This window comes from Carlito syrichta, unplaced genomic scaffold, assembly GCF_000164805.1.
Source record: "Carlito syrichta isolate Samal-C Ts95f unplaced genomic scaffold, Tarsius_syrichta-2.0.1 Scaffold308954, whole genome shotgun sequence".
Taxonomy (NCBI): domain Eukaryota; kingdom Metazoa; phylum Chordata; class Mammalia; order Primates; family Tarsiidae; genus Carlito; species Carlito syrichta.
In genome coordinates this window covers 232,325-259,951 of record NW_007253050.1, presented here as the reverse complement: position 1 = coordinate 259,951, position 27,627 = coordinate 232,325, and the positions used below count along the sequence as shown (strand labels likewise).

General features: G+C 38.4%; 1 protein-coding gene across 2 annotated transcripts; it reads right to left on the bottom strand.

Annotated features, from left to right (window-relative positions):
• On the bottom strand, window positions 1-26,837 carry DUSP19 (dual specificity phosphatase 19). 2 transcript variants are annotated; one of them, XM_008066472.2, is made up of 4 exons: window positions 26,432-26,837; window positions 17,507-17,553; window positions 7,317-7,469; window positions 1-415 (listed from the first exon to the last, which is right to left on the bottom strand). In XM_008066472.2, the coding sequence occupies exons 1-4, from the start codon at window positions 26,655-26,657 to the stop codon at window positions 176-178; spliced, it is 666 nt and encodes a 221-aa protein (XP_008064663.1). In that variant the 5' UTR covers window positions 26,658-26,837; the 3' UTR covers window positions 1-175. The 2 variants fall into 2 exon arrangements, with proteins under 2 accessions (XP_008064663.1, XP_021572470.1); XM_021716795.1 differs by lacking the exon at window positions 7,317-7,469 and having other exon boundaries at window positions 26,432-26,821.
• Window positions 26,838-27,627: the final 790 nt, after the last annotated feature.

Genomic DNA, 27,627 nt, shown 5'->3' with positions numbered 1-27,627 from the left:
TAATATAATTTAGAATTTTATTTATACACTAGCCCAGGACAGTCAAATTGATTTGTGTTTATAGTTGAAAAAGCAAGAGAAAAGGAAATCTTTCCTCATCCACTCTCCAAAAAGGGGGTTGGCTATAGAGGCCAATTCAGAAATTACCATTGTCCATCATGTGCTAGAATGCAACTCATGACTTGTTGTCCCTTTCTAACTCCTGTATTTTGTCACACTTATTGCTTTCTTTGCCCTCTTGATATGTACGAAGCTGCTCCATGAAGCCAGGATTTGGACATATGGAAGGCCTTGCATTTTTCACCAATGAAAAAGCACTAGTGAACGACGTTTCTTCAGAATGCATCAGGAAGCCTATTACAATTGCAGCTGCCCTGGAAACTCCTGCATTACAATGAACAAGAACCACGCCATTCTGCAAAAAAAAAAAATCAAACAAAATTGGCATTATTCATTTGGGATAAGTTATTAAATCAATTATACATTCTATACTACTTAAAATTATAAAGTAACTACTCAGTTTTATTGGTTTATTTAATTTATATGATTAGTAAAATACAATTAATTACGAGCAATGAATGAAAATCCAATCAGTTAATCAATCAAGCAAGCAACCTACCCCTTCCTTCCCCACCCAGGATTGAAATACTTTGATGATATGTTTGGAATTTGAAAACAGTGTGTTTCATTAAACTAAAGTAATCCAGTAACGTACACATAAAAGCCTAATAACTTAGTAGCCAATGTGTATAAACAAGAGAAAAATCACAAGATATATAGGTAGAAACACAAATAAAACCATAATCATAAACTAAATAGAAAGCCAGAGACATTCTAGGTACTCACAGTGTTCCTATAAAGAAACTAGTGTCACTGGCTTAGAATTCTATGTATAAAATGATCATCAAGGAAAAATATTTCCTACCCTTGGACATATTTTATTCTGGAAGGAAATGCCTTAAAAATATTTAAACTTATGAGCTAGTAAAATGATGACACAAATAGCTCATAACAATGTGAAATGGAAAAGGCAATCAGATACCAGCATGAGGCCAATAAATGAAAAACGTTTCAGGTAACTTGCAAATGATACTTCCCAAGTGAAAAGAGACACAGAGAAGACCAGTGCTAGTGGGGGCAATATTTCATAAATAATAGATGTGATAGATCTGATGAAGCAGCACTGATACAGCTTGGCCTATCGCAGGCTTGTAAAAAGTTAATGATCTAAATGAAATGTAGTGAACTGTGCTGCATACTGTACAAAATTAGACATTTCAGTCACTTTGTTTCTTGATTCTCCAATTGGCACAACACACACACACACACACACACACACACACACACACACACACACACACACGGTGGGAATGGGGAAGGAAAAAAATCATACTACTGAAAACCCTCCACCCAAAGCATACATTAACAGTACTATTGTTATGACTCATTGGATTATTTTACTTTTGTAAGGCAATTCTGTTGCAAAACACCTTTCCCCAATCTGTTATAACAAATTTGCAAGTGTATCTCTTTTCCAAAAAGCCAAGCGATTACCAACAAAATTAGTTAATATTTTGAAAATCCTTATATTAAAAAAAGAAAATTTCAATTGTTTCCTTGTAGATATTTATGACTTATTTCCAAGCTTTAACTGTATCTACAAAAGAAAAGCAAGACACAAATATTTACTATATACACTGGGAACTTCTCACTTTGTAGCAACAGCTTATTTTTATGAAATTTAAGATGTTTAAAAATTAGCTGGGCTTGATGGCTTACTTTGTGAAGACTAGCAAGAAGACTGCTTAAGCCCTGGCATTCAAGACCAGCCTGGGCAACACAGCAAGACCTCATCTCTAAAAAAAAAAAAGAAATCAAACAAATTAGCCAGACTTGGTGGTGCATGCCTGTAGTCCCAGCTACTTAGAAGGCTAAGGTGGAAGAATTGCTTGAGCCTAGGAGATCAAGACTGTTGTGAGCATGCCACTGCACTCCAGCCTGGGTGACCAAGTGAGACCCCGAGTCAAAAAATAAAAATAAAGAAAAATAAAATTTATATTACAGTAATTGATACAAATTCTTAACAAGCTTCATTTAGCTCAAAACAAATTAGATATTCCAAAGAAGCTTGTGATCACAAGTTTAATAAGCAAGAGATACCCTTTAATGCCATTTATATTTCCTGGCTATATACTAGTCTTCTCTATTTTATGATCCATATATATGCCTTTTTAAATTTTCTGTCTTATATGCCATGCATTCAATTTTAGCTAATGTTTTAAGATGTTATTTAAGATATTATTTTCTTCTCTCTCCCTACTTTACATAATACCTGCTTTTCAACATCTTTTGAAAGTACCTACTTTTTTTCTTTTTATTATTCCCTAGGTATCCTATTGTCCTTTAAAGTGTTTCCAAAAAAATTATTGATTTTATGTCCCTTTTCCAGAACTCAAAACAGTGACAATAGTTTATAAAGCTTTTTTCTTTTCTCCTTTGCACTTGCTGTCATCCTCTGCCTGGAAGACCTTTGCTCTTCTTGGGACAGCTAACTCTGCTAAGAAGACTACCTCTCTGAGATGAGGGCAGGAGAAATGTCTTAGTCACCTTTGTATGCCTAGTACTTAGTACAGTTCTTGCCACATAGTAGGTATTGCATAAATCTTTGCCAAGTGAATAAATTAATTTGTTCTGCATCTCTGATGGTATTCTCTCCAAAGTTCAAATCACCATTTTGCTATGTGTGGATAGTAATTATGCTATGGTGTTTCCATTTTATACAATTTTCTTTGTCTTCATGCTGTATAAATAGCTTTTCAACTAGATTGCAAGCTTGAGGGCAGTAACATATATCCCTCACATCTCCTCAGAATAATTAACATTTGTTAACAGAGTAACTTAGCCAAGTGCATGTGTTTTTCCTCACATATAACTTCCAGTAAACTTGAGCATAATGTAGTCTTCAAGTGCTTGATGAGATTGCAGTGGAATGAAAATCAACTGTAACTAATTATAATGCTTAGTCCAGCTATTTCAGGAGCAGGCGTAGCCAGAATCTCTCAATGAAAGAAGCAATGTCTTCATTTGTATTCAGGCACAACCTCCCAATCTTGCTGAGGTCTGGTAGCAACACACTTTGAATAGCACAGGACAGAATGGTCCACTCATGACTAGCTATCCTAGCAGAGGGCAACGTTGCCTTGGCAAATACAAAACAGTGGTGGGTGGCATGCTTTGAAACAAAATGGAACAAACATCTAAAAACTTAGTGAATTTAGGTACTATTTAGACTCATAATATTTCTCTAGTGAACTTTTACTTATATTGAAAAAAAAACCAGAAACAGCTTACATGTCTCATAGTAGGAAATAAGATAAATAAATTATAGAACGACCAATTACTAGTATACCATGCAGAAATTTAAAATGGTTTGATATTAACCATAAAAGGTAGACTACAAAATAGTCTGAATTGTACGATACAATTTTTACTTAAATGTATATATGTTATATATATAATATAAATGAATAAATTAATAAATGATAAAGGTCTAGAAAAATACATCAAAATGCTAATAGCAGTTTATGTGTGTAAGTATGGTGATATTAGTTTTTAATCTATATTTTTCAGATTTTCTACAATGAACATGGACTACTTACACAATGTTTTTCAAGTCAGATTATAAAATAAATAACAAAGTAAACAGGGAATATAAAATACATAGCTTAATACTTTGTACCTTTTGCACATAAAAAGAGGGATCAAGTAAATTTAGTTCCAAAAGAAACTGTTGAGACTCTAGAGGTTACCATTATAGCTTCTCTCTCAGGTATATTTCTGCCTCTTTAGGCATAAAGGAAGGACAGAGAAACCAAACAGCATTGTACAAGTACAGAGGGAAATGAGGAGAGATATAGGAAAATGGAAGACACCCCATTTAACAACTATATGTGAAAAGATGAAAACAATAAACTGGGACCTAGAAAGGTAGTTTGAAACATGGAATTCACTGAGTAATTAGATTTAACTACACTTGAATAGACAAAACCATGAAGAGATTTCTTCTAGACCAAAAAAAAAAAAGAAAGAAAGAAAAGAAAAGAAAAAGAGAAAATTCAAGAATATCTATTACTAAAATAAAATATATATTAGTCTAAGAAATAAAAATTTTTTAGTCAAGGAAATATTGGCTGAGGTTAGGTTCCCAGTATAAAACACAAGGTTTAGGAAGCTAGAACATATTGTGGAATTCTGATTCATCTTATTGGAAATGCATTATGCACTCCTGGGAGTCTCGTGGTACCTCACCCTTGGCTTGCCCCACCTGAGCAGCCAGTTTGAAGGCCCATTGCTCCCGGGGCCTGGCTCTTCCCCATGGTTCCCACAGCACAGGCAGTCATACCCTGAGTTCTGAATTCTCTTGCTAGCTCTGAGTTTGGGTGAAAAGTCACATCACACGACCCTGGATAAGGCTTCAGGGTGGCTGCTGAAGGGGTGGAACCTGGAATTGTTGCAACCTGCAATTGTTGGGCAGTTACCACCCCATGGGCAAAGTGTGACCCCTGGGAAACGGGAACTGACAAAAGCACATAAATACTCCTGCTTTTCTCCATCCCAAGTGTGTATTGGGGAATAGTCTACTTGTACTCCCTGTTCAGAAGCGTCCTGGGTGGCAGGGCAGCTGCACCTGCTGAACACCCAGTTGGTTCCTTGTCCACCAGTGGTGAAGTGTGCTCAGCTGGTAAATGTATCACCTTGCATTGCTTCTCATTCTACCTTGAATCACCTTCCTTTCTTCTCACTCTCACTACCCAGAAATGGTACCTCTCAAATTAAGCATCAGCACTTAAACCTCGACTCATGCTGTTTTTAGGAATCCCAAACTAAGATCTATTCTCATGAATTATCAGCCCAGATTAAGGCAAAGTGTATTTTACAATTTTTTAGAATTCCAAGCTTACTAGGGTACTCAATTTTTTCCTTTTCTTTCTGGATACAATTACCCTCTCCAATTTTGACTTGCAACATGTACATATCTTCCAATTGTAATATGAATATGCATGATGTCTACATTTTATCTTCTAAGATATATCCTACATTTCCTTAGAGAAGCAGCTAATACATGTTGAGCATGGTGGCTCACACCTGTAATCTCACCACTTTGGGAGGTTAAGGCAGGAGGATTACTTGAGGCCAGGGGTTTGAGACTATCCTAGAAAACATAGCAAGACCTTGTCTCTACCAAAAAACCCCAAAAGCCTAGTCAGGTGTGATGGCATGTGCCTGTAAGCCCTAGCTACTTGGAAAGCTGAAGCAAGAAGACTGCCTGAGCCCAGAAGGTTGACACTGCAGTGATCCATGATCATGCCACTACACCCTAGTCTAAGAGACAGAGTGGGACCCCAAAAGAGAGAGAGAGAGAAGCAGAAAATATAGAAATGTATCATTTTTAACAGTATTAACTGGTACAACTGGTAGATTATAATATTTTTCACAAGAGAATAGAGCAGCCAATATGGGCTTTGAATTAGAAAACCTCTCCCTTTGCTTCATCCAAATACAGTCTTGCACTGCTCAATGACAGGGATATAGTCTGAGAAATGTGTCACTAGGCAATTCTATTGTGTGAACATCACAGAGTGTACTTACATAAATATGTGTAGCATATTACTGTAGTGAACACTTTAGGCAACTATAACACAATGAGAAGTATTTGTGAATCTAAACATCAAAAAGTATGGTAAAAATAAGGAATTATAATTTTATGGAACAACCACTGTATCTGCAGTCCATCATTGACCAAAACATCGTTATGTGGAATATCTCCAAATTCAATAAAGTTAATCAACAGTAAAGTTGAATAATTTTAAATTTTCCAGGTAATCTAGTAGGAAGGCACCTAGAACAGTGTTGGGTACATAAGGCACTCAATAAATATTACTAAATGAAAGGAGGGGTGAAAGGGAGAGAAAACGGGAAGGAAAGAAGGTAAAAGGGAGACTATTAGGCCAGAATTAAATTAAACTTGACTCTAATCCTGTTATTGTTAGCTGTTCCTGAAGAGTTACTTCTGTAAGTGCTTCTACTTTTCCACCTATTTATCATACATAAATTTTGTAAGAATTATCTACTGACCAAAAATAATGCCATTTCAAGGTATAATTATTGACAACAGTCAGCCCAGAAGCCCTGCCAGTCAGAATGTTGACTTGGATCCATCAGCAATATTAAAGTACTATATCATGCTGCTTACTGGTCTTTTTTTTATTTTAAAGATGTGTGGTACAATTCAGGGTTAGTACATATGTGCTCATTGTACAGGTAAAGTATGGGCCCCCCTTTGGTCCCTGCTTTGTCCGGTTTGAGATTGGGTACCCTTATTGATGTTATGTGCCTCCTTCCCAGCAGTGCCCCACTACTGCCAGTCCTTTCTTACAGTATTATGATATATATACTTGGTCTTCTAACATCAGCAAACCAATGAACAGCTTCTGATCAGCATTTTCATATAATCTTAGTTAAGCAATACACATTTAGTCCTTAGAATGACTTAAAATTTTACTGCGAAACATGCAAAGATTCATGATAACTACCTCAGTCATTAAAATGATGCATATTCATCATAAAATACACTAACATGTCTAGAGCAGTCTCTGCCCTATAGCCCTCCTGATTATCTTGGAAATTGGTCAGAGGGAAGTTATTATAAACCCTCAAAGGAAATCTAACTGTATGTTTATAGAGAAAAACTAAGTAAGTAGAGAATTTTATCTCCTAACATTTGTCAGTAAGGCATAGGAAGATGAGAAACTGAATCAATGTTAAAAGTAAATATATTGGCCAGGCGCGGTAGATTACACCTGTAATCCTAGCACTTTGGGCGGTCAAGGTAGGAGAATCACTTGAGCCCAGGAGTTAGAGACCAGCCTAGGCATCATAGCAGGACCTCATGTCTACAAAAATTTAAAAATCAGCTGGACATAGTGGCACACACCTGTAGTCCCAGCTACTTGGGAGGCTGAGGTTGAAAGCCTAAGTCCAGGGGGTCAAGGCTGTAGTGAGTCATGATCATGCCACTGTATTCCATTCTGGGCCACGGAGTGAAACATCCAACTCAAAGGGGAAAAAAAAGTAAACATATACTTGAGAAAAGAGCAATTACAGAACCAAATAATTGTAGGAATTAATGAAATATTGTTGGAGGAAAAATTTCATAATAGTTTTTTACAGATTCATTATAGAAAAAATAAAGATTGGGCAATGGATCCTTACTTTCAAATTTCTGCTTCTGAATTGTGAATCAAAACAAAACTTACCATCAATTTTGCTTGTTCAATAAATTCAAAACATTCTGGAAAATAAGACAGGATATTGGTTTCAGGAAGATCCAATACAGAAATGCTCTTATATGTAAAGTCACTGAGGAATGCATTTTCAACTCCATATGCAACATTGAGAATATGAGTCACCTTGAAGGAAAAAAAAAGATGATTTTTTTTAAAAGTCTTATAAATTAGGTTATCTAAAAAAGATACTTGGATGTATAGTAAAACGTTTAAACCTGACTCATTTTAATGAAAATACTCCCTTATCCCTTCCCAGAAGTGCTCCTTCTACACATACTCATAGCCTCCTGTGCTTGCCCTGTTCTAGCTTATGCCACTGCCAGACTGTCTGTCTCACTGCACTAGAAACTCCATAATGGTAGAGATCATGTTTAATTTACTATTATAAGAGAGTGAGTTTAATAGAAAATACCTAAAATGAGGCTGGATGTAGTGGCTCATACCTGTAATCCCGCACTTTGGGAGGCTGAGGCAGGAGGATTGCTTGAACCTAGGAGTTCAAGACCAGCCTTGAACAACAGAGTGAGACCTCATCTCTACAAAAAAATACAAAAATTATCTGGGCATGGTGGCATGCACCTGCAGTCCCAGCTAATCAGGAGGCTGAGTCGACAAGATCTCCCGAGCCAAGGAAGTCAAGGCTGCAGTGAACCAGGATCGTGCCACTGCATCGTGCCACTGCACTCCAGCCTGGGCAAACAGAGTGAGACTCTGTCTCTCTCTCTCTCTCTCTCTCTCTCTCTCTCACACACACACACACACACACACACACAGAGGAAAGAAAAGAAAAAGAAAATGCCTAAAATGTTTGCTGAATAAATCAGTGAATATCCATATAAAAAACTTAAATGGCAGTATATCAGTGCTATACAACTTCCTTTCAATAATTATTTCCCTATTTTCCTTCATATTGCTCACTGAGAAAGTGTGGCTGCACACTGGAATCACCTAGGGAGCTTTTAAAATCTATCAATGCCGCAGCATCTCATACCTAGAGGATCTGAATTAGTCTGGAAGTAAAGTGGGAGGGGAGTGGTCATGAAAGATTTTCTTTAAGATGGCACACTCAGAAGACTTCCTCCACCATCTGTGTATTTGAGCCCCTTTCCTGAGTCCACCAAGCATGCAGAAGCAAGACAGGTTGAAAGGCCATTAGAGATACCAAGGCTAAATGAATAAGAAAAAAGTATCTGTTTCTTTTCCTGACAATTCTTCTCACTGTATTTATTCTATTTCCTCAGTGTGGGTCTTAGGTTTTGCCTAACCTCAGTATTTTCATAGTTTTCATACATATTCTAGAGTATTTGTCCAGTCCTGCCTCTCTTGGCCCCACCACCCTCACAGGTATGGATCTGGCACTCCTCCCCTCCCCCAACATTGTTGACTAGATTTAGACACTGACTTAAATGAGGTAGATCAGATTATCTTTAGGAATTTTAAAACTAGGTTTAAAAGACAGTTTGAAAGATCTTGAGAGCTTTACCACAGCCATTTCCTGTAATGTACTCAGAGAAGCTGAACAATTCCGCTGCAAACTGAGGTGAATGGAGATATGCAGAATGCAGAATGTGCTGTAGTGCTGCAGAAGACGGGCCCATCTTGGATGGCCATCCATTTCCTGGCTCTAGTCTCTGATGAGGCCTAGCCACTCCCTGTCTTGGGTTCACAGATCCTCTTGTATCATTATACACATTTCCTTCCATCACTCAGGCTGATCAAACTGGTTTCTGTGGCTCACAACCAAGAGTATTAACTAAGGCACTCCAAGAGCTGGTCCTCATGAAGAGAGAGTCATCAGCCTTTTGTGAGCCTAACTTCCTTGTAGAAGAAAGACAAGAAAAACACTCAGAAGTCTCTTAGAGAGGAGATAGGAGAACTAGAAAGTGAAATGTTACCTGACTACATCAAATCACTCTCACACCTCTGGTGCACTCCTAGCTAGGACTGTATGATTCTGCCCTTACATCTATAACATATTCTAGCATTTTATAATATTGACTTGTTTGCTTTGTCTTCACAGTTATATTCTACATTCCAAAGAGGTCAGAAAGGAAGCCTTAATACTTACAGAATTTATATACATCATTGTCCTATATATCTTCTCTATATATCACAGGATTATGGAGACCAAATGAGAATCTCGGGAAAACTCACTGAAAGGTAATTGTGCTTTACAAATATTGTGGACTATTAAACTACCTAATGCCTGGATAGTTTAGCTGTTTAGAAGTACAATTTAGAAAAGCATTAATTGAATTATACTGAATGACAGGAACTATAATGCATCACAAATGATGGAAGACCCAGCTAAAACCTTTCTAGTAATAAAACATGTTTCTAAAACTTAGTTATAAAAGCTCCTAACAATGCTTGCCCTTGGGATTGGAAGCCCTTGTAGTAGTGTTACTAAGAATAGCCCCTTTATTGAGTACTTAGGATGTGCCAGGCATACAGGTTATCTTACTTGTCACATTTAGGTATTGTTTATTCCATTTTTAATAAAATTTTGTTTTTTAACTTATTAAATATCAAAACATTATAAAAGGAAACAATAAAAATCTTCCTCTCAACTTTTCTTTACTCCATTATCTCCCACCTTAATGGTAACCACTTTCATTGGTTTCTTACATTTTTTTTTAGAGTTTATTTATTTATTTTAATTTTAGATTCAAGAGGGACATGAACATATTTGTTACATGGGTATATTGCATGATGGTGAGGGTTGGGCTTCTATTGAACCCATTACACAAATAGTGAGCATGGTACCCATCAGGAAGTATTTTACTTTTTGCCCTCCCTGCCTCCCTCCCCATTTTAGGAGTCCCCAGTGTCTGCTGCTCCATCCTATGTCCTTGTGTACCCAGTGTTTAGCTCCCACTTATAAGTGAGAATATGCAGTATTTGTTTTTCTGTTCCTATGTTAATTCACTGAGAATAATAGCCTCCATTGCTGCAAAAGACATTATTTCATTATTATGACTGCACAGTATTCTATGCTGTATATGTACTACATATTAGAGTTAGTTTATGCATATATTTTATTTATTGACCTTCTTACACAAAGGCAGCATCATTGGGTTTTTCCCCCTATTTAAATGTGTCCTGGATATAGAGTCCCTTTTTTTGTGGTGAGTGTGTGTGTGTATGTGTATGTTTATAGCTATACTGTACTCTATAGTGTAGGTATAATATTGCTTATTTAATCAGTTCTCTACTGATGAACAGATGGGTTGTTTTCAATAATTTGTTATTAAGGACAATTGCAATAAATAACTTGGGTATTTAACATGTTGTACTTCATTTCATTTGCATAGTACCTTGTTAGCTATTCATGCAACACTTTATTAATAAAGCAACCATTATTAGCATCTCTAAACATTAGAATTAAATCCCTATAGAAATTTCTGAAATGGTCATCCACAAGAGAATGTCTACTAGTTACATACAGCACTTTACTAAAATCTTAGACTACCACTTTGAAATGTGCCATGTATTTAAATCAATAATTTTGTTTTGTAGCATCTTAAATTTTTCTAGAAACCTTTTTAGTGGCTATTTATTGGCTCAGTTTAGTTTTGTTTTTCCCAGTCTTCATGAACAAGATCACTATGTACAGAGATAGCAGAATCTTTTTTTATTTTATTTTTTTTGAGACAGAGTTTCACTCTGTTGCCCAGGCTAGAGTGCGGTGGCGCCACCATAGCTCACTGTAACCTCCAGGAGTTCCTGGGCTCAAACAACCCTCTTGCCTCAGCCTCCTGAGTAGCTGGGACCACAGCGTACAGGACCATGCCTGGCTAATTTTAAAATTTTTTTGTAGAGACAGGATCTTGTTATGTTTTCCAGACTTGTCTTGAACTCCTGGCCCAAAGTGATCCTCCCACCTTGGCCTCCCAAAGTGCTGGGATTACAGGATTGAGCCACCATGCCTAGGCAGCAGGATCTTGTCTCCCATCACCAGGATAAAGCTGAATTTAAACTAGTGTATCATAAGAGAGAAGAGATGATAAAAACATTTGCCAATACAAACATTGATCAGTTTCTATTTGTCATTTTTACCCTAAGAAATATAATTTAGTGTGTAAGCAAGACTTTGAAACTTGTTCTACTTTTGTTAAAATAAAGATATTTGCCGTTAGGAAATACAGTGATTCCCTTAACCTCATGCAATTGAAGGTCATTATTTCTTATTGTCAGGCAATCATTATTATAACAAACCAAGAAGAGTCTGTTTAAACACAAGTCAGTAATTTGACAAGTAAAAATATCAAACTAGTTAACAAGCTAGTTAGTACATAGTTATTCCCTTAGAGAAATAATTGTAAATGTTTATCATATAAAACTTTTTATCTTCAATTCAAATTTTTCTCAGAGCTGTAGGTGGCAAGGATAAGTAGGACAAGGCCTTTATCTTCTAGTAGTTTGCTCAAAAACAAAATAGGGGAGTGTAAAACATGTTCACTGGTAATGCAAGGCAGAAAGTGTTAAGAGCTAGAAAAAGAACAATGAGACCAAAAAGGAGGTATAACTACTGAACTGCACCCCCCCCAGCCTTCGCATTTGCTGTTTTCTCATAAAGTGCTCTTTCTCCATCTAAGCATGGCTGACTCTGTCATAAGTCCCAGCTGAAATGTCACAGCCTCACAGAGCCCTCACCTAACTCATGATATGCCCTGCTATTCCTCTCATTGCCTTGTTCCGATTCTTTTAGAGAATAGATTATCTTCTGAAAGCAACATATTTTAATAGCAGGGACCTTCCTGTTTATTTCCATATCTCCTGTAACTAGAAAGGGGGTTGGCACAAAGTGGGTGCTCAGTATTTTCTGGAAAGATATATGAGTGAGTGAGATACAAAATGTTATACTACCACATTACTTCAAGTAGAGGCATTCAGGCATACCCCATTGCCTTGTGGGTGAGAGTTAGGATTCCAGTCTTTCTGGATAACCCCTGCTTCTTCCAAATCATGTCTTTTCCAGCCAACAGTAAAAATCCTTGCTCACTGGAGTTCATATAAACTGATTAATCCATCTTCTACCCACTCTGTCCCTTGGGAATTTCTTAGTTTGCTGAATCCTACCCCAAGTCCTATCGTCATCCTGACATCAACTTCCATTTGGGTTTGACAGTTTCCTACCCATCTTACCTCCAAAGGCCATCATCACTCCACTTCTATCACCCTCCTTCAAGGTCAATGCCAGAACTGCTGCTGCTCTGATTCTACTAACTTAGGCATCCCACTCTTACCTTTCCAGTTCTCACTCAGTTACACTGGACCTCACAAGGGCCACCAATTCCTTGATCCTTCTACTATTTTCTTATGTGCCAGCCCCTCGTATCTTCATTTCCTTCCCTATTCAGCTATGGTTCATGGTCCTCCACTACTTCCTTTTCTATTCAGTTGACAGTTCATGGTCGACCTCCTCTATACCCGTCTGGCAAAAGTTCATTCTATACCAAGACTGCTAAGCACTGCTGGAGAAAAGTCACCAACAGTGCATTTCATGCCCACCATAAATTCACGAGAACCAACCTCTCCTTATCCTCAGCAATGCTTAACCACTTTATTTCCCTAGGAGGCTTTCTCTCTCTCTCTCATTCTCCATATCAGCTCTTTCAAACCTTCCCTATGCCTATAACCTTTTAACCCTATCACCTCTTCCTTTTTCTCAGCCATTGACCTCACTGTTAGTTTACAATAAAAAGAGAAGCCATCACATAGGAACACCCACAACTTACCATCAAGTCTAACATCCTTGCCTACACCTGCACCCACTCTTTCCTTCTGCCTTTGCATTTCAATGATGTGCCCCTGTATCCTTTATAGGACTTACTCCAATACCTGTGTTAAGGGTCACTCTGCCTCCTACTTTCCTGGAACCTTCCTCTAACCATCAATTCTTGCTCTCCTGTTTCTTCAATTCCTTCCTCTACCATCAGCCTTAAAACAAGTTTAAAATTCTCCCCTCCCTCTCCCTCAACATCAGCTATGGCTCCTCTCCATCATTCTTTTTCTTTTTTCCCCCTGCCATTACTTCCCCACTTTCCCCCCCACTGCTCCTCTGTTTCTCAATCTTCTGAAATCCAGCGTTGGCCTCCAATTCAAATAAAACTCTTCTCACCAAGGGTACCAACAACCTCTTTGCCACAAAGTTCAGTGGTCATAATTTAGACCTAATTGTACTTAAACTTCTGCAACACCTGACACTGCTGACTCTCTCCTCCTTAAAACACTCTTCCCTCTTTGACTACTATACTTTTTGACCTTCTTTTGACCTCTCTTAGCTCCTCCTTTCTCACTGCAGATTATTCTCCTTTGAGTATGCCTTTGAAGTTGGTATCTGTCACAGACCCTTCTCTGCTTACCTTACGCCTTTCCCCAGGTGGTTTCATCTACTTCCATGATTTTAATCACTACTTATGTATAAGCTGAAGATTCTTAAATCTATATTTTGACCCCTCTCTTGAACTTCAGATTCCATATATCAACACTGTCTACTGAACAACTTTACCTAGGCGAGCCACGGCACCCAAAATTAAAAATGTTCAAAACTGAGCTCATTGTTTTTCCTCCAAATCCTGTTCCTTCTACTTTGTTCTCTATTTCATGGAATGACACCAACCTTACTTGGTTACCAGAGAAAGCTAGATGTCAGTCTTGACCCTTCCCTCTCTCTCAACCTCACTCCCTCTGCCCCATAAGTAATCAGTCACTACCCTCAAAAAAAACTCCCTCAAATGCATCCAATTCTCTCTCTCTCTCTCCTCACTGCATCCTAGTCTAAGCCACCACATCTTTCTAAAAATTATGTAATAGCTTCCTAACTGGTCTTCCCATCTCCCTCCAATCTACTTTCCATACTGCTTCTAATGAGCAATCCTTTCCAAATTTTTTCTTGTTACTTCCCTGAGTTAACCTCTGAATGGCTTTCCACTGTCTTGATTCCACTGGATCTAGTCCAGACAACTTACTCAAGCTTACATGGTCTTTCAAGATCTACCTCATGCTTACCTCTTTGGCCTTCTATCTCTCTCTCTCTCTCTCCCTCTCTTCCAAGGTTTCTTAACTTATTTTCTATTCCTTAAAGTATCAGTCTTTCTCTTGCTTCCAGGCCTTCACACATACCATTTCTTCTATCTGAACACTTTCTTTCTGTACCTTCCCCACCCTCTTCAGAGCAAAACTTCAATATCACTTCCTCCTGGAAGCCCTCCCTGACCCTTCTATCCACCCCAAATCAAAACAAACATGGGTTAAGCCAACTCATGTTTGACAAAGGCTCCACCACCAACCACTGGGGAGAGAGGAACCTATTCAGTAAATGGTGCTGGGAAAACTAGCTGACCACATCCAGAAGATTAAAACAAGACCCCTACCTATCACCATACACAAAAATCAACTCTAAATGGATCAGAACTAAATGTAAAACCTCAAACTATAAGAACCTTAGAAAATGCAGGAGACACCCCTATGGAAATTGGAACTGGCAACCAATTCCTGATCAAAACCCCAAGTGCCCATGCCATAAGAGATAAGATAGACAAGTGGAACCTCATCAAACTGATGAGCTTCTGCAAAGCCAAAGAAACCATCAAGAGAGCAGGGAGACAGCTCACAGACTGGGAAAAATATTTGCCACTGTATATCTGACAAAGGCCTAACATCTAGGATCTACAAGGAACTCAAACATGCTGAAAAGAAAAAAACAAACAGTCCCATTTACAAAGTGGGCAAAAGATATGGATAGATATTTCTCAAAAGAAGACATATGAGCAGCCAACAGATATATGAAAAAATGCTCAACTTTACTAGTCATCAAAGAAATGCAAATTAAACCACACTGAGATGCCATCTAATTCCAGTCAGGATGGCCATCATCAATAACCCCCCTCCCCCCAAAAAAAACAGATGCTGGAGAGGATACAGCAAAAAGGGGACATTTCTACACTGTTGGTGGGGGTGTAAGCTAGTACGGTCTCTGTAGAAAACAGTGTGGCAATTTCTAAAAGATCTAAAAATCGACACTCCATACAATTCTGCAATCCCCCTACTGGGAATATACCCGGAGGAACTCAATCACTCTATGAAAAAAATATCTGCACACGTGTTTATTGCAGCATTGTTCACAATAGCAAAAAACATGGAACCAACCATGCTGCCCATCACAAGAGGACTGGATAAAAAAAATGTGGTACACATACACAATGGACTATTATGCAGTCACAAAGAAGGACAAAATTATGAACTTCATAGCAACTTGGATGAACTTATAGTCTATAATACTGAGTGATCTATCACAGAAATAAAGAACTGAGTATCATGTTCTCACTCATAAATGGGCTTTGATCAATTACCGTAATACTGTAAGAAAAGATTTGGCAGTAGTGGGAAATTGCCAGGGATACAGGATTGGCAGTAATGAAAATCTGCCAGGAGAGATGGGGGGCACACTTCATCAACAAGGGTATCTGCATAGTGAACATTTGTATACCTAATCCTGTATTGTACCCCACATCTTTAAAAAAAAAAATTTTTTTTAAGTAAACATTAGAAACTCAGCTGAGAACAGCCATTACTGGCATGAAAAGAATGCACAAGCTTTCTGACTCAGATTTTTCGGCCTCTGAAAGCTACGAATCAGTTCTCAAGAAGACATCAGATAGAGATCTCTATCTTGCCAGAACAAATGTCATGTGATAGCAAATATAAATAAAACCTATGAGAAATAATTTAAATAACTAATGCTGAACTCAGAAAACAATAAAATCTGTCACAGGCTAAGGAGACACTCAGTGCAAGTACAGCCACAACCACTCCCGCCCCTTCTAATTTGCCTTATATCACTGGTTGAAGACAGAGCCACTGGTTGGCAAATAATTTAGCGTTTTGAAATTAAATCCTTAGTCTCCAGAACAGGGAATGCTCACACACTGTTGGAGGGAATGTAAGATAGCTCAACCTTTGTGGAAAGGAGTTTGGAGGTTTCGCAAGGAAAAATAGAGCTACCATTCAATCTAGCAATCCCACTTCTGGGACTATACCCAGGGGAACACAAATTGCTCTACCAAAATGACACCCACACTGGTAAGTTTATTACAGCACTGTTCACAATAGCAAAAACATGGAACCAACTCAGATGCCCATCAAGGTGGGCTGGATAAAGAAAATGTGGTACATATACACAATGGAAACCTATGCAGCCATAAAGAAGAGCAAAATTGTGTCCTTTTCAGCAACATGTTTGCAACTGGAGATCATTACCCTAAGTATCACAGAAACACAAAAGCTAAATACCACATTTTCTCCTCCTAAGTGGGCATTAAACACTGAGCATATATGGGCACAAGGATGGGCACTGCTAAAACGGGGAGGGAAGAAAAGGAGAATACGGGATACAAAACCACCCACTGGGTACCATGCCCACTACTAGGGGGAGAAGATGTCATCAAAAGTCCAAACTTCACCTTCACACAATATACATGTAACAAAATCACGTGTAACAAATTCTCACATGTACCCCACGATTTTTAAGTTAAAAAAAATTAAAACAAACAAATGAACGTCAGTTAAGGGCATCATCTCCTATGCATTCCTACAGCAGCCTGCACTTCCCCATCAAAGCACACAACACACTGCAATGTAGCTGCTTATGTGTCTCTTTTCCCTCTCTGCCACTGAGGTCATAAGCTTCTTATGAACAAGAATCTCTTATACTCCATAGCAATTTCATGACCTGAAAGAAACAATGCTTGACAAAATGGTAGCTGGCTAAGAATTCTTTTGAATAAAGATTGAAATAGTAACAAACCATATCAGTTATGTGGAGGAGAGTGGGAAGAAATGGCAGTAGGGAAGAGGTGGCATATGAGTTGGGACTTAAGGCATGAGTAAGTCTTTGACAAGCAGAGACAAGAAAGAGGAGCTTCCAAGTTCAGGTTCATGAAGTAGATTAAGAATAAAAAACTGGAAAGATGGATTACAGAGTCACATATTTGAATTAGGTGAGATTTTTGCAACTTTATTAACATGACAAACAAAATGTTACCAAGTAAGCTCTGAAATGTGCCAAAGATGGTCCAAAACAATTTTTCATAAATAAATGTAACAATTACATAATTTCCTACATGTGGTACCACACTCAAAGCAGTTTTTTTTACCTTGTGCTTTTTCAGTGTTTCCAGATCATGAGCAGCATCTTGTGACCCTATAAGAAATAAATCATATCACCTTAAACATAAATATGATCATCTTGACTTTTTATATAAATTTGGGCAACAATTCTGCTATTCAATTATTTGGGAAAAAAAACATGGGAGGACCTCAATCCAACTTTCTTAAGGGTAATCATTTTAAAAACTTCACATTGTATTTACTCTTAGATTCTGAATTCCCACTTCTAAGAATTTGTCCTAAGAGTTATAGACATTACAGACTAGTATAAGGATGTTTACCATATATTGTTTTTATTTTTATTTATTTATTTATTTTTGAGTTGGGGTCTCACCTGTCACCCAGGCTGAAATGCAGTGGCATGATCACCGCTCACCACAGCCTTGACCTCCTGGTCTCACATAATCCTTCTTCCTCAATCTCCCAAGTAACTGGGACTACAGGTATATGCCACCATACCTAGCTATTTTTTTTTATTTTTTGTAAGGACAAGGTCTTGCCATGTTGCTCAGACTGGTCTCGAATTCCTGGGCTCAAGCAATCCTCTTGTCTCAGCCTCCCAAAGTGCTAGGATTACAGATGTGAGACACCACACTAACAACTAAAAGCCAAATAACCGGGGTTGGGTTCAATAAAAGATGATACAATTATGTAGTGAAATATGCACAACTATCACCGTTAGAAATAAGAAATGTGGCAGATATTTATGGTAAAGAAATACGTTCTCAATATATTAGGTGATAAAAGTAGTTTATAAAATACCATCATTCACTTTTATAAAAATAAAAACGTATATACTTAAAATGGAGAGAAAGTATATGGAACGAAAGGTTAATAGCTTTCTTTTGTAACTTATAAAAGGGTATTTTGAAAATCAGACACCCACAAGGAGACTGAGTGCCTGCTGGTTTGGGAACACTCAGTAGCTTAGAGCAAATGCTGTTGGTCTGTAGGATCCCACACACTCCATGCACCACTGGCGCTGTACCCTGCCATAGACTCTTCCTGTCACAGTTGGCTTCCCAGAACCAACACTTGGAAACTGGCTCTAGTTAATAAGCAAGTATACATGGGAAAATAACTAGTTAAACTAAGTTTCACAACTGAAAAAATAGGGCATTGATATTTAAAGATATAATGCCTTCTACTTTTCTGAACTAGGTTCTTTTTTTTTTTTGAGTTGGAGTCTCACTCTGTCGCCCAGACTGGAGTGCAGTGGCCGCTCCTGGCCACCGCAGCCTTGACCTGCTGGGCTCTGGCTATCCTTCCGCCTCAGCCTTCCGAGTAGCCGGAATTACAGGCATGCGCTACCACGCCCGGCTCATTTTTTGATTTATTGTAGAGATGAGGTCTCACTTGCCCAGGCAGGTCTCGAACCCGCGGGCTCAGGCAATCCACTCACCTCAGCCTCCCAAAGGCATGGGATTACAGGCTGAGCCACCGAGCCCGGCTCAGGTTCCATTTTTTAAGTAGTGTTTTTCTTATCCTATTTATCTGGGAAATCAGCCAACTTTTATTACATGATTCTAGGTAGCTGGAAGGCCAGCAAGTATGCTAGTTATCCGATTGCCTCTTGATAATGCCAAGCTCACAGGCTCCTTACTGAATTCATTCAGCTTTATTCTACTTAGAAGTTAGCCTATCAAAATACTAACATTTGGTAAAGTTGGATGGTGGGTGAGTAATTCTGTTATATTATTTATACTTAATCTTTTAAAAATTATCCATTTTTTTACTGTAGGAAGTCCTAATCATGTCCAGGGAAAAAAATAGGTTCAAATAATTTCATTTAAATTTGATTTAATATGCATACCATACTATACATATTAATTTTATGCTATGTCTTAAAACAGCAAAAGCCTGAAACATGACCTAAATTAAATTCTTTTCTTTTTTCACTCTAGACTGTCACTATTATAAATATTTATCAACACTGGATGCTTTGATCATTTCCATTAAACACACACACACTCGCTAAAAGTAGAACCAGCAATTATGTTTCAGAGTTGGCCGCCATATTTTGAAAGTGACTTCCAGAATATGACATATTGATATGTTACGTTGATGTATAAGTTCATAGTGTTTGTTTTTGGCATGGCAACACTGCGGTGTTGGGAGTTTCTTATTTGCTATTTGGAGCGACAATGTTGTGCTTGTAAACATGCTTTGCATTTTGCTGATTTGAAGAAAGTTAGTGCTAATTATGGGCTATAGAAAATGAGAGTCAAGTGGGAAAAAACAAACAGTTCTGACATATACTTCTGAAGGGTAAAGGCAGCAGAGGTGGTGCAAAATATTTGTGCTGTGTACAGGGAGAATGTCACAGTGGAAAACACAGCAAGAAAATGGTCTTGTGATTTCAAAAAGGGTCACTTTGACCTGAGTGAGTCTCCACATTCAGGAAGACCATCAGGGTTTGATGAAGACCGTTTAAACACTTTAGTCTATGATGATCCATGTCAACCAACCTTGAGAATAGGCCAATGTGATGAACTGTCACCAGTCAACCATTGTGCAACATTTGCATTCCATGGGCAAGCAAAAACGCTATGAACATATGCATCAGCCCAACATATTTAGTATTCTTGAGACAAAAAGTGTAACTTGTATGTTCTTCCTTTTCAGACAATAAGAAAATTAAATGTGTTAACAGCACAGGGAACAGTTTAAGCACAAATGAACTTCATGTACTCAGCTTGTGTTCTTCATCTACTACTTAGTGGTATTTGGTTCAAGTTAATTATCTCTAAATTCTAGATATAAACACCCATTTCCTCCTACCAAGTCAATTTTACTGTATTTTAATTTTTTTTTTTTTTTTTTTGAGTTGGAGTCTCACTCTGTCGCCCAGACTAGTGTAGTGGCCGCTCCCGGCCACCGCAGCCTCGCTCGACCTGCTGGGCTCCGGTGATCCTTCCACCTCAGCCTTCCGAGTAGCCGGAATTACAGGCATGTGCTACCACGCCCGGCTGATTTTTTGATTTATTGTAGAGATGTGGTCTTGCTTGCCCAGGCGGGTCTCGAACCCGCGGGCTCAGGCTATCCACTCACCTCAGCCTCCCAAAGGCGCGGGATTACAGGCTGAGCCACTGAGCCCGGCTTCTGTATTTTAATTTTAAAAATAATTTTAAAAAAGAAGTTGACGTACTACCCAAAGCAATCACAGTGTCGATGTAACTTCTATCAAAATGCCAATGACATTCTTCACAGAAACAGAAAAAAATTCTAAAATTTTTATGGACCCACAAAAGACCCCAAATAGCCAAAGCAATCCTGAGTGGAAAAAAAACAAAGCTGGAGGTATTATACTACTAGACTTCAAAATATACTACAAAGCTGTAGTAACCAAAACAGCATGGTAATGGCATAAAAACAGACACACAGAGCACTGGAACAGAACTGAGGACCCAGAAATTAATCCACATATCTATAGCCAACTGATGATTAATTTTTAAATTTTAATTTTTTACAAAGGTGACAAGAACATTCACTGGGTAAGAAACAATCTCTTCAATAAATGGTCCTAAGAAAACTGAATATCTACATGCAGAAGAGTGAAACAAGACCAACCCTCCATTCACTCTATACAAAAATCAACCACATGTAATACCTAAATGTAAGATTATGAATACTAGCACTACTAGAAGAAAATACAGGGGAAATACTTCAGGATATGAGTCTAGACAAAGATTTTATGAATAAGATCTCAAAAGCAAAGGCAACAAAAGCAAAAAAAAACCCAATGGGCTAATGTCAAAATAAAAAGCTTCTACACAGCAAAGGAAACAAATAGAGTAAGAAGACAACTTAAAGAATGGAAGAAAATATTTGCAAACTATCCATCTGACAGGGGATTAATATCCAGAATACACAAGGAACTCAAACAACAAAAAAACTAACAACTTGATTTTTTAAATGGGCTAATGACCTGAACAGACATTGCTCAAAAGAAGATGTACAAATAGCCAACAAATATATGAAAAAACAAATATATTAATAAGCCAACAATCTTTATCCATTCAGGTGTTGTTGGTTACCTAAGTTGATTCTGTACTTTGGCTATTGTGAATAGTGCTGCAATAAACATGGGTGCAGATGACTCTGACACAATGATTTCCTTTCCTTTGGTTAAATTCCCAATAACTAGATTGCTGGATCATATAGTAGTTCTACTTGTAGCTTTTTGAGGAACGTTCATATATATATATATATACACACCATGGGAAAAAATTTAAAAATGAAAAAATAATGAAATTCTGTCATTTGTGGCAACATGGATGGAACAGGAAGACATCATGTTAAGTGAAATAAACTAAGAACAGAAAGTTAAACAGAGCATATTCTCATTCATAAGTGGAAGCTAAAAAACTGATCTCATACCATAGGAGTAAAAAGTAGAACAGAGAATACTTGGCTGGGTGCAGTGACTCACACCTGTAATCCCAGCACTAGAGGCTGAGGAGGGAGAATTGCTTGAGCCTAGGAGTTCAAGACCAGCCTGGGAGCATAGTGAGACCTCATCTCTAGAAAAAATTTTTTAAAATTAGCTGGGGACGGTGGCATGCACTTGTAATCCCAGTTACTCAGGAGGCTATAGCTGAAGAATCACCAGAGCTCAGGAGATTGAGGCTGTGGTGAGTCATGACTGTGCCACTACATTCCAGCCTAGGCAACAGTGTGAGACCCTGAATCAAAAAGTATAAAAAATAAATAACAACTAAAAAAAGAACAGAGGATACTAGAGGCTGGGAATGGGAAGGGGAAGAGAGGGATAGGGAGAGATTTGTTAAAGGGTGATAAATTACAGCTTGACAGGAGGAATAAGCTATAGTGTCCTATAGTGACTATAGTTAAAAATAATATATAGTTTCAAATAGCTAGAAGGTAGATATTGAACATTCCTAACACAAGAAATGATCAATGTTAAGACAATGGACATGATTATTATCTCATCACTATTCATTATATGTCTTGAAACATCACTACATACCCCATGAATGTGTACAATTATTATTTGTTAATTAAAAAACAATCAGAAAAGAAGCTGGTGAACTGGAGTACAACTAAACAAGGAGATCTAATAATAACAACTTATAGTTATGTTTTACATTGACACAAATCATGCCAATATTTGTTATACAAGGATTATTACACAAATGTTACAGATGAGGTCATTGATTATTTATTTATTAGTTGGAGTCTCACTCTGTCACCCAGAGTAGAGTGCAGTGGCATGTTTACAGCCACTGTAGCCTCCACCTGCTGGGCTCTGGTGATCCTTCTGCCTCAGCCTTCTGAGTAGCTGGAACCACAGACATGTACCACCATGCCTGGCTAATTTTTTAACTTACTGTAGAAATGAGGTCTTGCCAAGTTGTCCGGGCTGGTCTCAAACCACTAGGCTCGGGTAATTGTCTCATCTCAGTCTCTTAAAGTGCTGGGATTATAGGCATGAACCACCCCGCCAGGTCCGAAGTCACTGATTTATAAAGAACATCTATTATACGCTATGGGAGCTGGTACTTCTAACAAGTTCGATATTTTACATGCATAGTATATGTATCATAAAATATAGGGTATGTAAGATCCCTAGAGGCTGTTTCTATCTTTAAAAGATCATTTTAATGAAAATGCCAAATAATGTATAAACTTTTATGTATCGTATCTTAACTTACAAATTACTATTTTCATAATCACAAAAAGAAAAAAAAAAAAAAGTATCACATTACTGAAGAGGGAAATAAATACTATTCCAAAGATAAATGTTCTATTTTTTTAAATTTATAGTAATGAACATTCATAAACGGATAGGAATGGATAGGAATAGCAATATAAATTGCTATGAGGATTAGGTAACATAATATTTGTAAAAATAATTTTACATAAAAAAAGCTATTCAAGCTTAAAAACTGATCTCATATCAAGAATACTGGGCTTCCTAAATCTTTGAAATTCTCTATAACTTCACAAAGTAGCTAGAACTTTTCACCTGAAATTGATGAGAAGATCTCAAAATGTTACCAGTTGGGACTTCTGAGCAAAATGGATATAATAAATAATTAATGTGCCTCTTAGCTACCCCCCAAAATGGGAATTTCTACTTTTTCAAATCAAGTTAGATTTAAGAAAACTTCTAGTGATTTATTTTGCAAAAATATAATTTCCAAAGCCTCAGATGAAAACACTTTCTAAGACCTTTATTCCACCCATTAGATGGTTCAAGGGCCTATGTAAGATTTTTTAAATGCAGTTGCTTGTTAGAGTTTATAAACTAAAAAAATACAAATTACAGTTTTGGAGAGCCACATTTTTTTTTTTTTTTTTTTGAGTTGGAGTCTCACTCTGTCGCCCGGGCTGGAGTGTAGTGGCATGCTCATGGCCACCCCAGTGTCGACCTGCTGGGCTCCAGCGATCCTTCCACATCGGCCTTTCAAGTAGCCAGAACTACAGACGCGCACTACCACACCTGGCTAATTTTTTATTTATTGTAGAGACAAGGTCTCGCCAAGCTGCCCGGGCTGGTCTTGAACCCATGCAGATCCCCATTTTCTTTATTCCTCACCCAAACCAAAGCTGTTTGTCATGCAATGCTGGAAAGAAGCTATGCTGCTTTGGGGAGATGAAAGAAGCTCTTAGAATCAACCTGCAAACCATCCCAATCTCCCAGACAGAAACCAAGTCTGGTCAGAAATAACCCCTTCATCATTCATGTGGAAGATCTTTAGATGTAAATCTATGGGTCCCTCAGGAACAAGACACTTGTACCTAGGCAGAAACATGTAACTAGTCTACCTTTTGGAAGAAAGGAAGGTATGACTGATGAAAGTATCCATTTCCTGTTCCAGAGAGATCTTATTTGGACTAGTTTTAGAAGTTCCTCCTAGGACTCTTATGGGGGAAGATTCCAATCCCAATCTATGACCACTTCACTTTGGATAAATCCACATTAAAAAAAATAAGCAAAGTTCATGAAGACTCTGAATTGGTGAATGGTATATGAAAATTCTACTATAATTATAATATTTTAAACCATTATTACTAAAATCGAAGCCAAATATCTAAAAATGTGCCTGGACGTATTTTATTTCCTAGATATGATGAAAAAGACCTAGGTGAATCTCCCAGATTAGCTAAATGACTCACTTAATTTTTCACTGTTAACTTCGCAAGAATATAGCCCCATTTTTCAGATATTTCGTGAATTTAAAGATAGCTTATATAACAATTCATATAACATATAATACAATAATAACTCATATGTACACTGCAATTGATTTGCATCTAAACAATTTCACAACCACCTCAGTACTAACCCTATGAGATAAGCAGATACTGTTACTTCAGCCTTACAGATGGTTATTTGGAGGACCAGAGAGGATAAATGACTTGCACTAGTAATATAGTAAATTAGAGGTAGAGTAGAGCTGAAAATTTGTTCTACCTGAGACCCTCCAGTTTAACGATAGAGAGAAGTCAACCAGACTTGGGCTTGATGCTCAGTTCTGTTACTTACTATGTGTGTTACCTTGTGTAAATTACTTAACCAATCATAAATCCCAGTTCCCATTTGTAAAATGAAGCTGAGATTCCCTACTTGACATGGTTCTTCAAAAGAGTGAGACTCTGGATATACTTCACATAGTAACTGGCTTATTTCCAACTCCCAGTTCAGTGTTCTCTCTACTCAAGAATGTCTCCGCTGCATAAATATTGACATGTCATTAAATCTTTCCAAGTATTGATTTCTCTACTTATAAATGAAAAATAGGCTGGGTGCCGTGACTCACGCTTATAATTCCAGCACTTTGGTAGGTCCAGATGGGAGGACTGCTTGAGCCCAGGAGTTCGAGACCAGCCTGGGCAACACAGCAAGACCTTGTCTCTACAAACAAGCAAACAAAGGTGGTGTTGTAGATCCAGCTACTTAAAAGGCTGAAGCAGAAGGATCACCTGAGACCAGGAGGTCGAGCTGTGATGAACTGTGACCGTGTCATTGCACTCCAGCCTGGGAAATAGAGAGTCCAACGGGAAAGGAAAGGGATAGGAAAGGGAAAGGAAAGGGAAAGGGAAAGGAAAGGAAAGGAAAGGAAAGGAAAGGAAAGGAAAGGAAAGGAAAGGAAAGGAAAGGAAAGGAAAGGAAAGGAAAGGAAAGGAAAGGAAAGGAAAGGAAAGGAAAGGAAAGGAAAGGAAAGGAAAGGAAAGGGAAAGGGAAAGGGAAAGGGAAAGGGAAAGGGAGAGGAAAGGAAGAAAGGAAAGGTAATTCAGACCTACTTGAAAATATTGTTGACTATTTTTTAAAGAACATCATACCTTATTCTTGCCAAATTAACAAGTTTGTACTTTTATAAGCTTTCTTCGTTTGCAATTTGTGGATTTTGTTTGTATAGGGACTCAATATTTTCATAATACAAAAAAATCATAAAACCCTCAGGTTCATAGTTAGAAAATACCCCCCCCAGACATTCCAAAAACAGATACCATCAACAGATGTGGCCATAACTATTTCAAGTATTAATTTTCTGTAACTTTAACCTTTGTCACTTGTAGTTTTGCCTGATAAAAGCATTCTTTTTGATTTTTTAAAAAGCTGTGTTTTTTTAAAGCTACATATACAAGAAAACACAATATCAATGATACATCCTCCAGAGAAACTGGAAAAACAGGAAGAAAGCTTTGCTAAAATTCAAATACGAGATGCCAAGTGCTCTTACTAGAGTCTATGCTTCTTTGGGACATATTTGGGGGCAGAAACGGTCTAGCTGGCTAACGGAAGTACCATAAACAAAAAAGGAAGCATTGTAACTTTTCAGCAGGATAGCTGATGATAGAGACTATTCCACATAAAGGGGGAAAATGAGAAAGTCATCTGGCTAAAAGGACTCAATGACTTAGTGGCAGGTCGATATACTCACCCAGGAGCAACCAGGGCTTAATGACGCCAACCTGCAGGTCCAAGCTAAGGTCCTGCACGAAACCACAACCACCCCCACCGCTCGGCTCTACTTCTTCCACAACATGAATGCGGGCATCTTTCCACGTTTCTATGATTTTCTTTCCAGTAAGCGTTGTCACCCTGGTGCATTGCTTCCTGAGGTTATTCCGGGAGAATGCTTTAATTTCCTGGTTAAGGGAGTGCATTACATGAGCAGTGGCTGGGAACAAGGACGAGCAAAGGCAGCACGCAGAAACCGGCTGCACTTCTCCTCCTTCAGTGCTCAGGTAACAAACACAGCCTCAGGGTGCAGCCCATCAAGATGACTGCGGCAGCCGCCAGTCGGAGACTGCTATGTCCTGGTCGGTTTCTGCCGGCGCCTCAATGTAAGGCGAGCTCTGATTGGTCGTTGAGAAACGGGTGTTGATTGGATGCCGCTGTTTCTTCCTGTCACCGAAAATCTGTCTTTTCTCCCAAAGGCTCAAGGGATCCGCTGGGGAGTTTCCTTATCGTTGCTTTTTAAATCGAGATTTATTATACACAAATCGGTAAAAATATAAAACAGTTGGAGAAAGGCCTGATATTTCCAGGCTCTTTTTTTTGGGGGGGGGAGGGGCTCAAAATCTAGCTCTGTCTTCCAACCCGGAGTGCAGTGGTGCGATCATATCTCACTGCAGCCTCGACTTCATGGGTTCAAGAGCTCCTTCTTACTCGGCCTCCTGAATAGCTGGGACTACAGGCACGCGCCGCCGTGCCATTCTATTTTTTATTTTTTTATTTTTAGTAGAGACAGGTTCTCACTATATTGCCCAGGCGTCTTGACCGCCTAGGCTCAAGCAAGCCTTCCACCTCGGCCTCCCAAAGTTCTGGGGTTACAGGCGTCAGCCACCGTGCCAGGCCTTGGCTCTTATAAAGCCAGTGGTCTTCTGGATATGTTCGATTGGTGTCATCATTCATGTGGTGACCATGAACGGCACTGGCCGACCCGTATCTCGCTCCTGCTTCTGTGACGTCGGCTGAGTCACCAACAAACCTTCCTGTGTCGCAGAGCCTTCCCTGCCCGCCTGCTTTGGGGCTAGTGCAGGGTGGCTACAGCAGACGTTATTTCTCGCTTCCTCTGTCCCTCATGCTTTCTCTCTGCTGTCACTAGCAAGAGGAAGGCGTACTACATAAAAC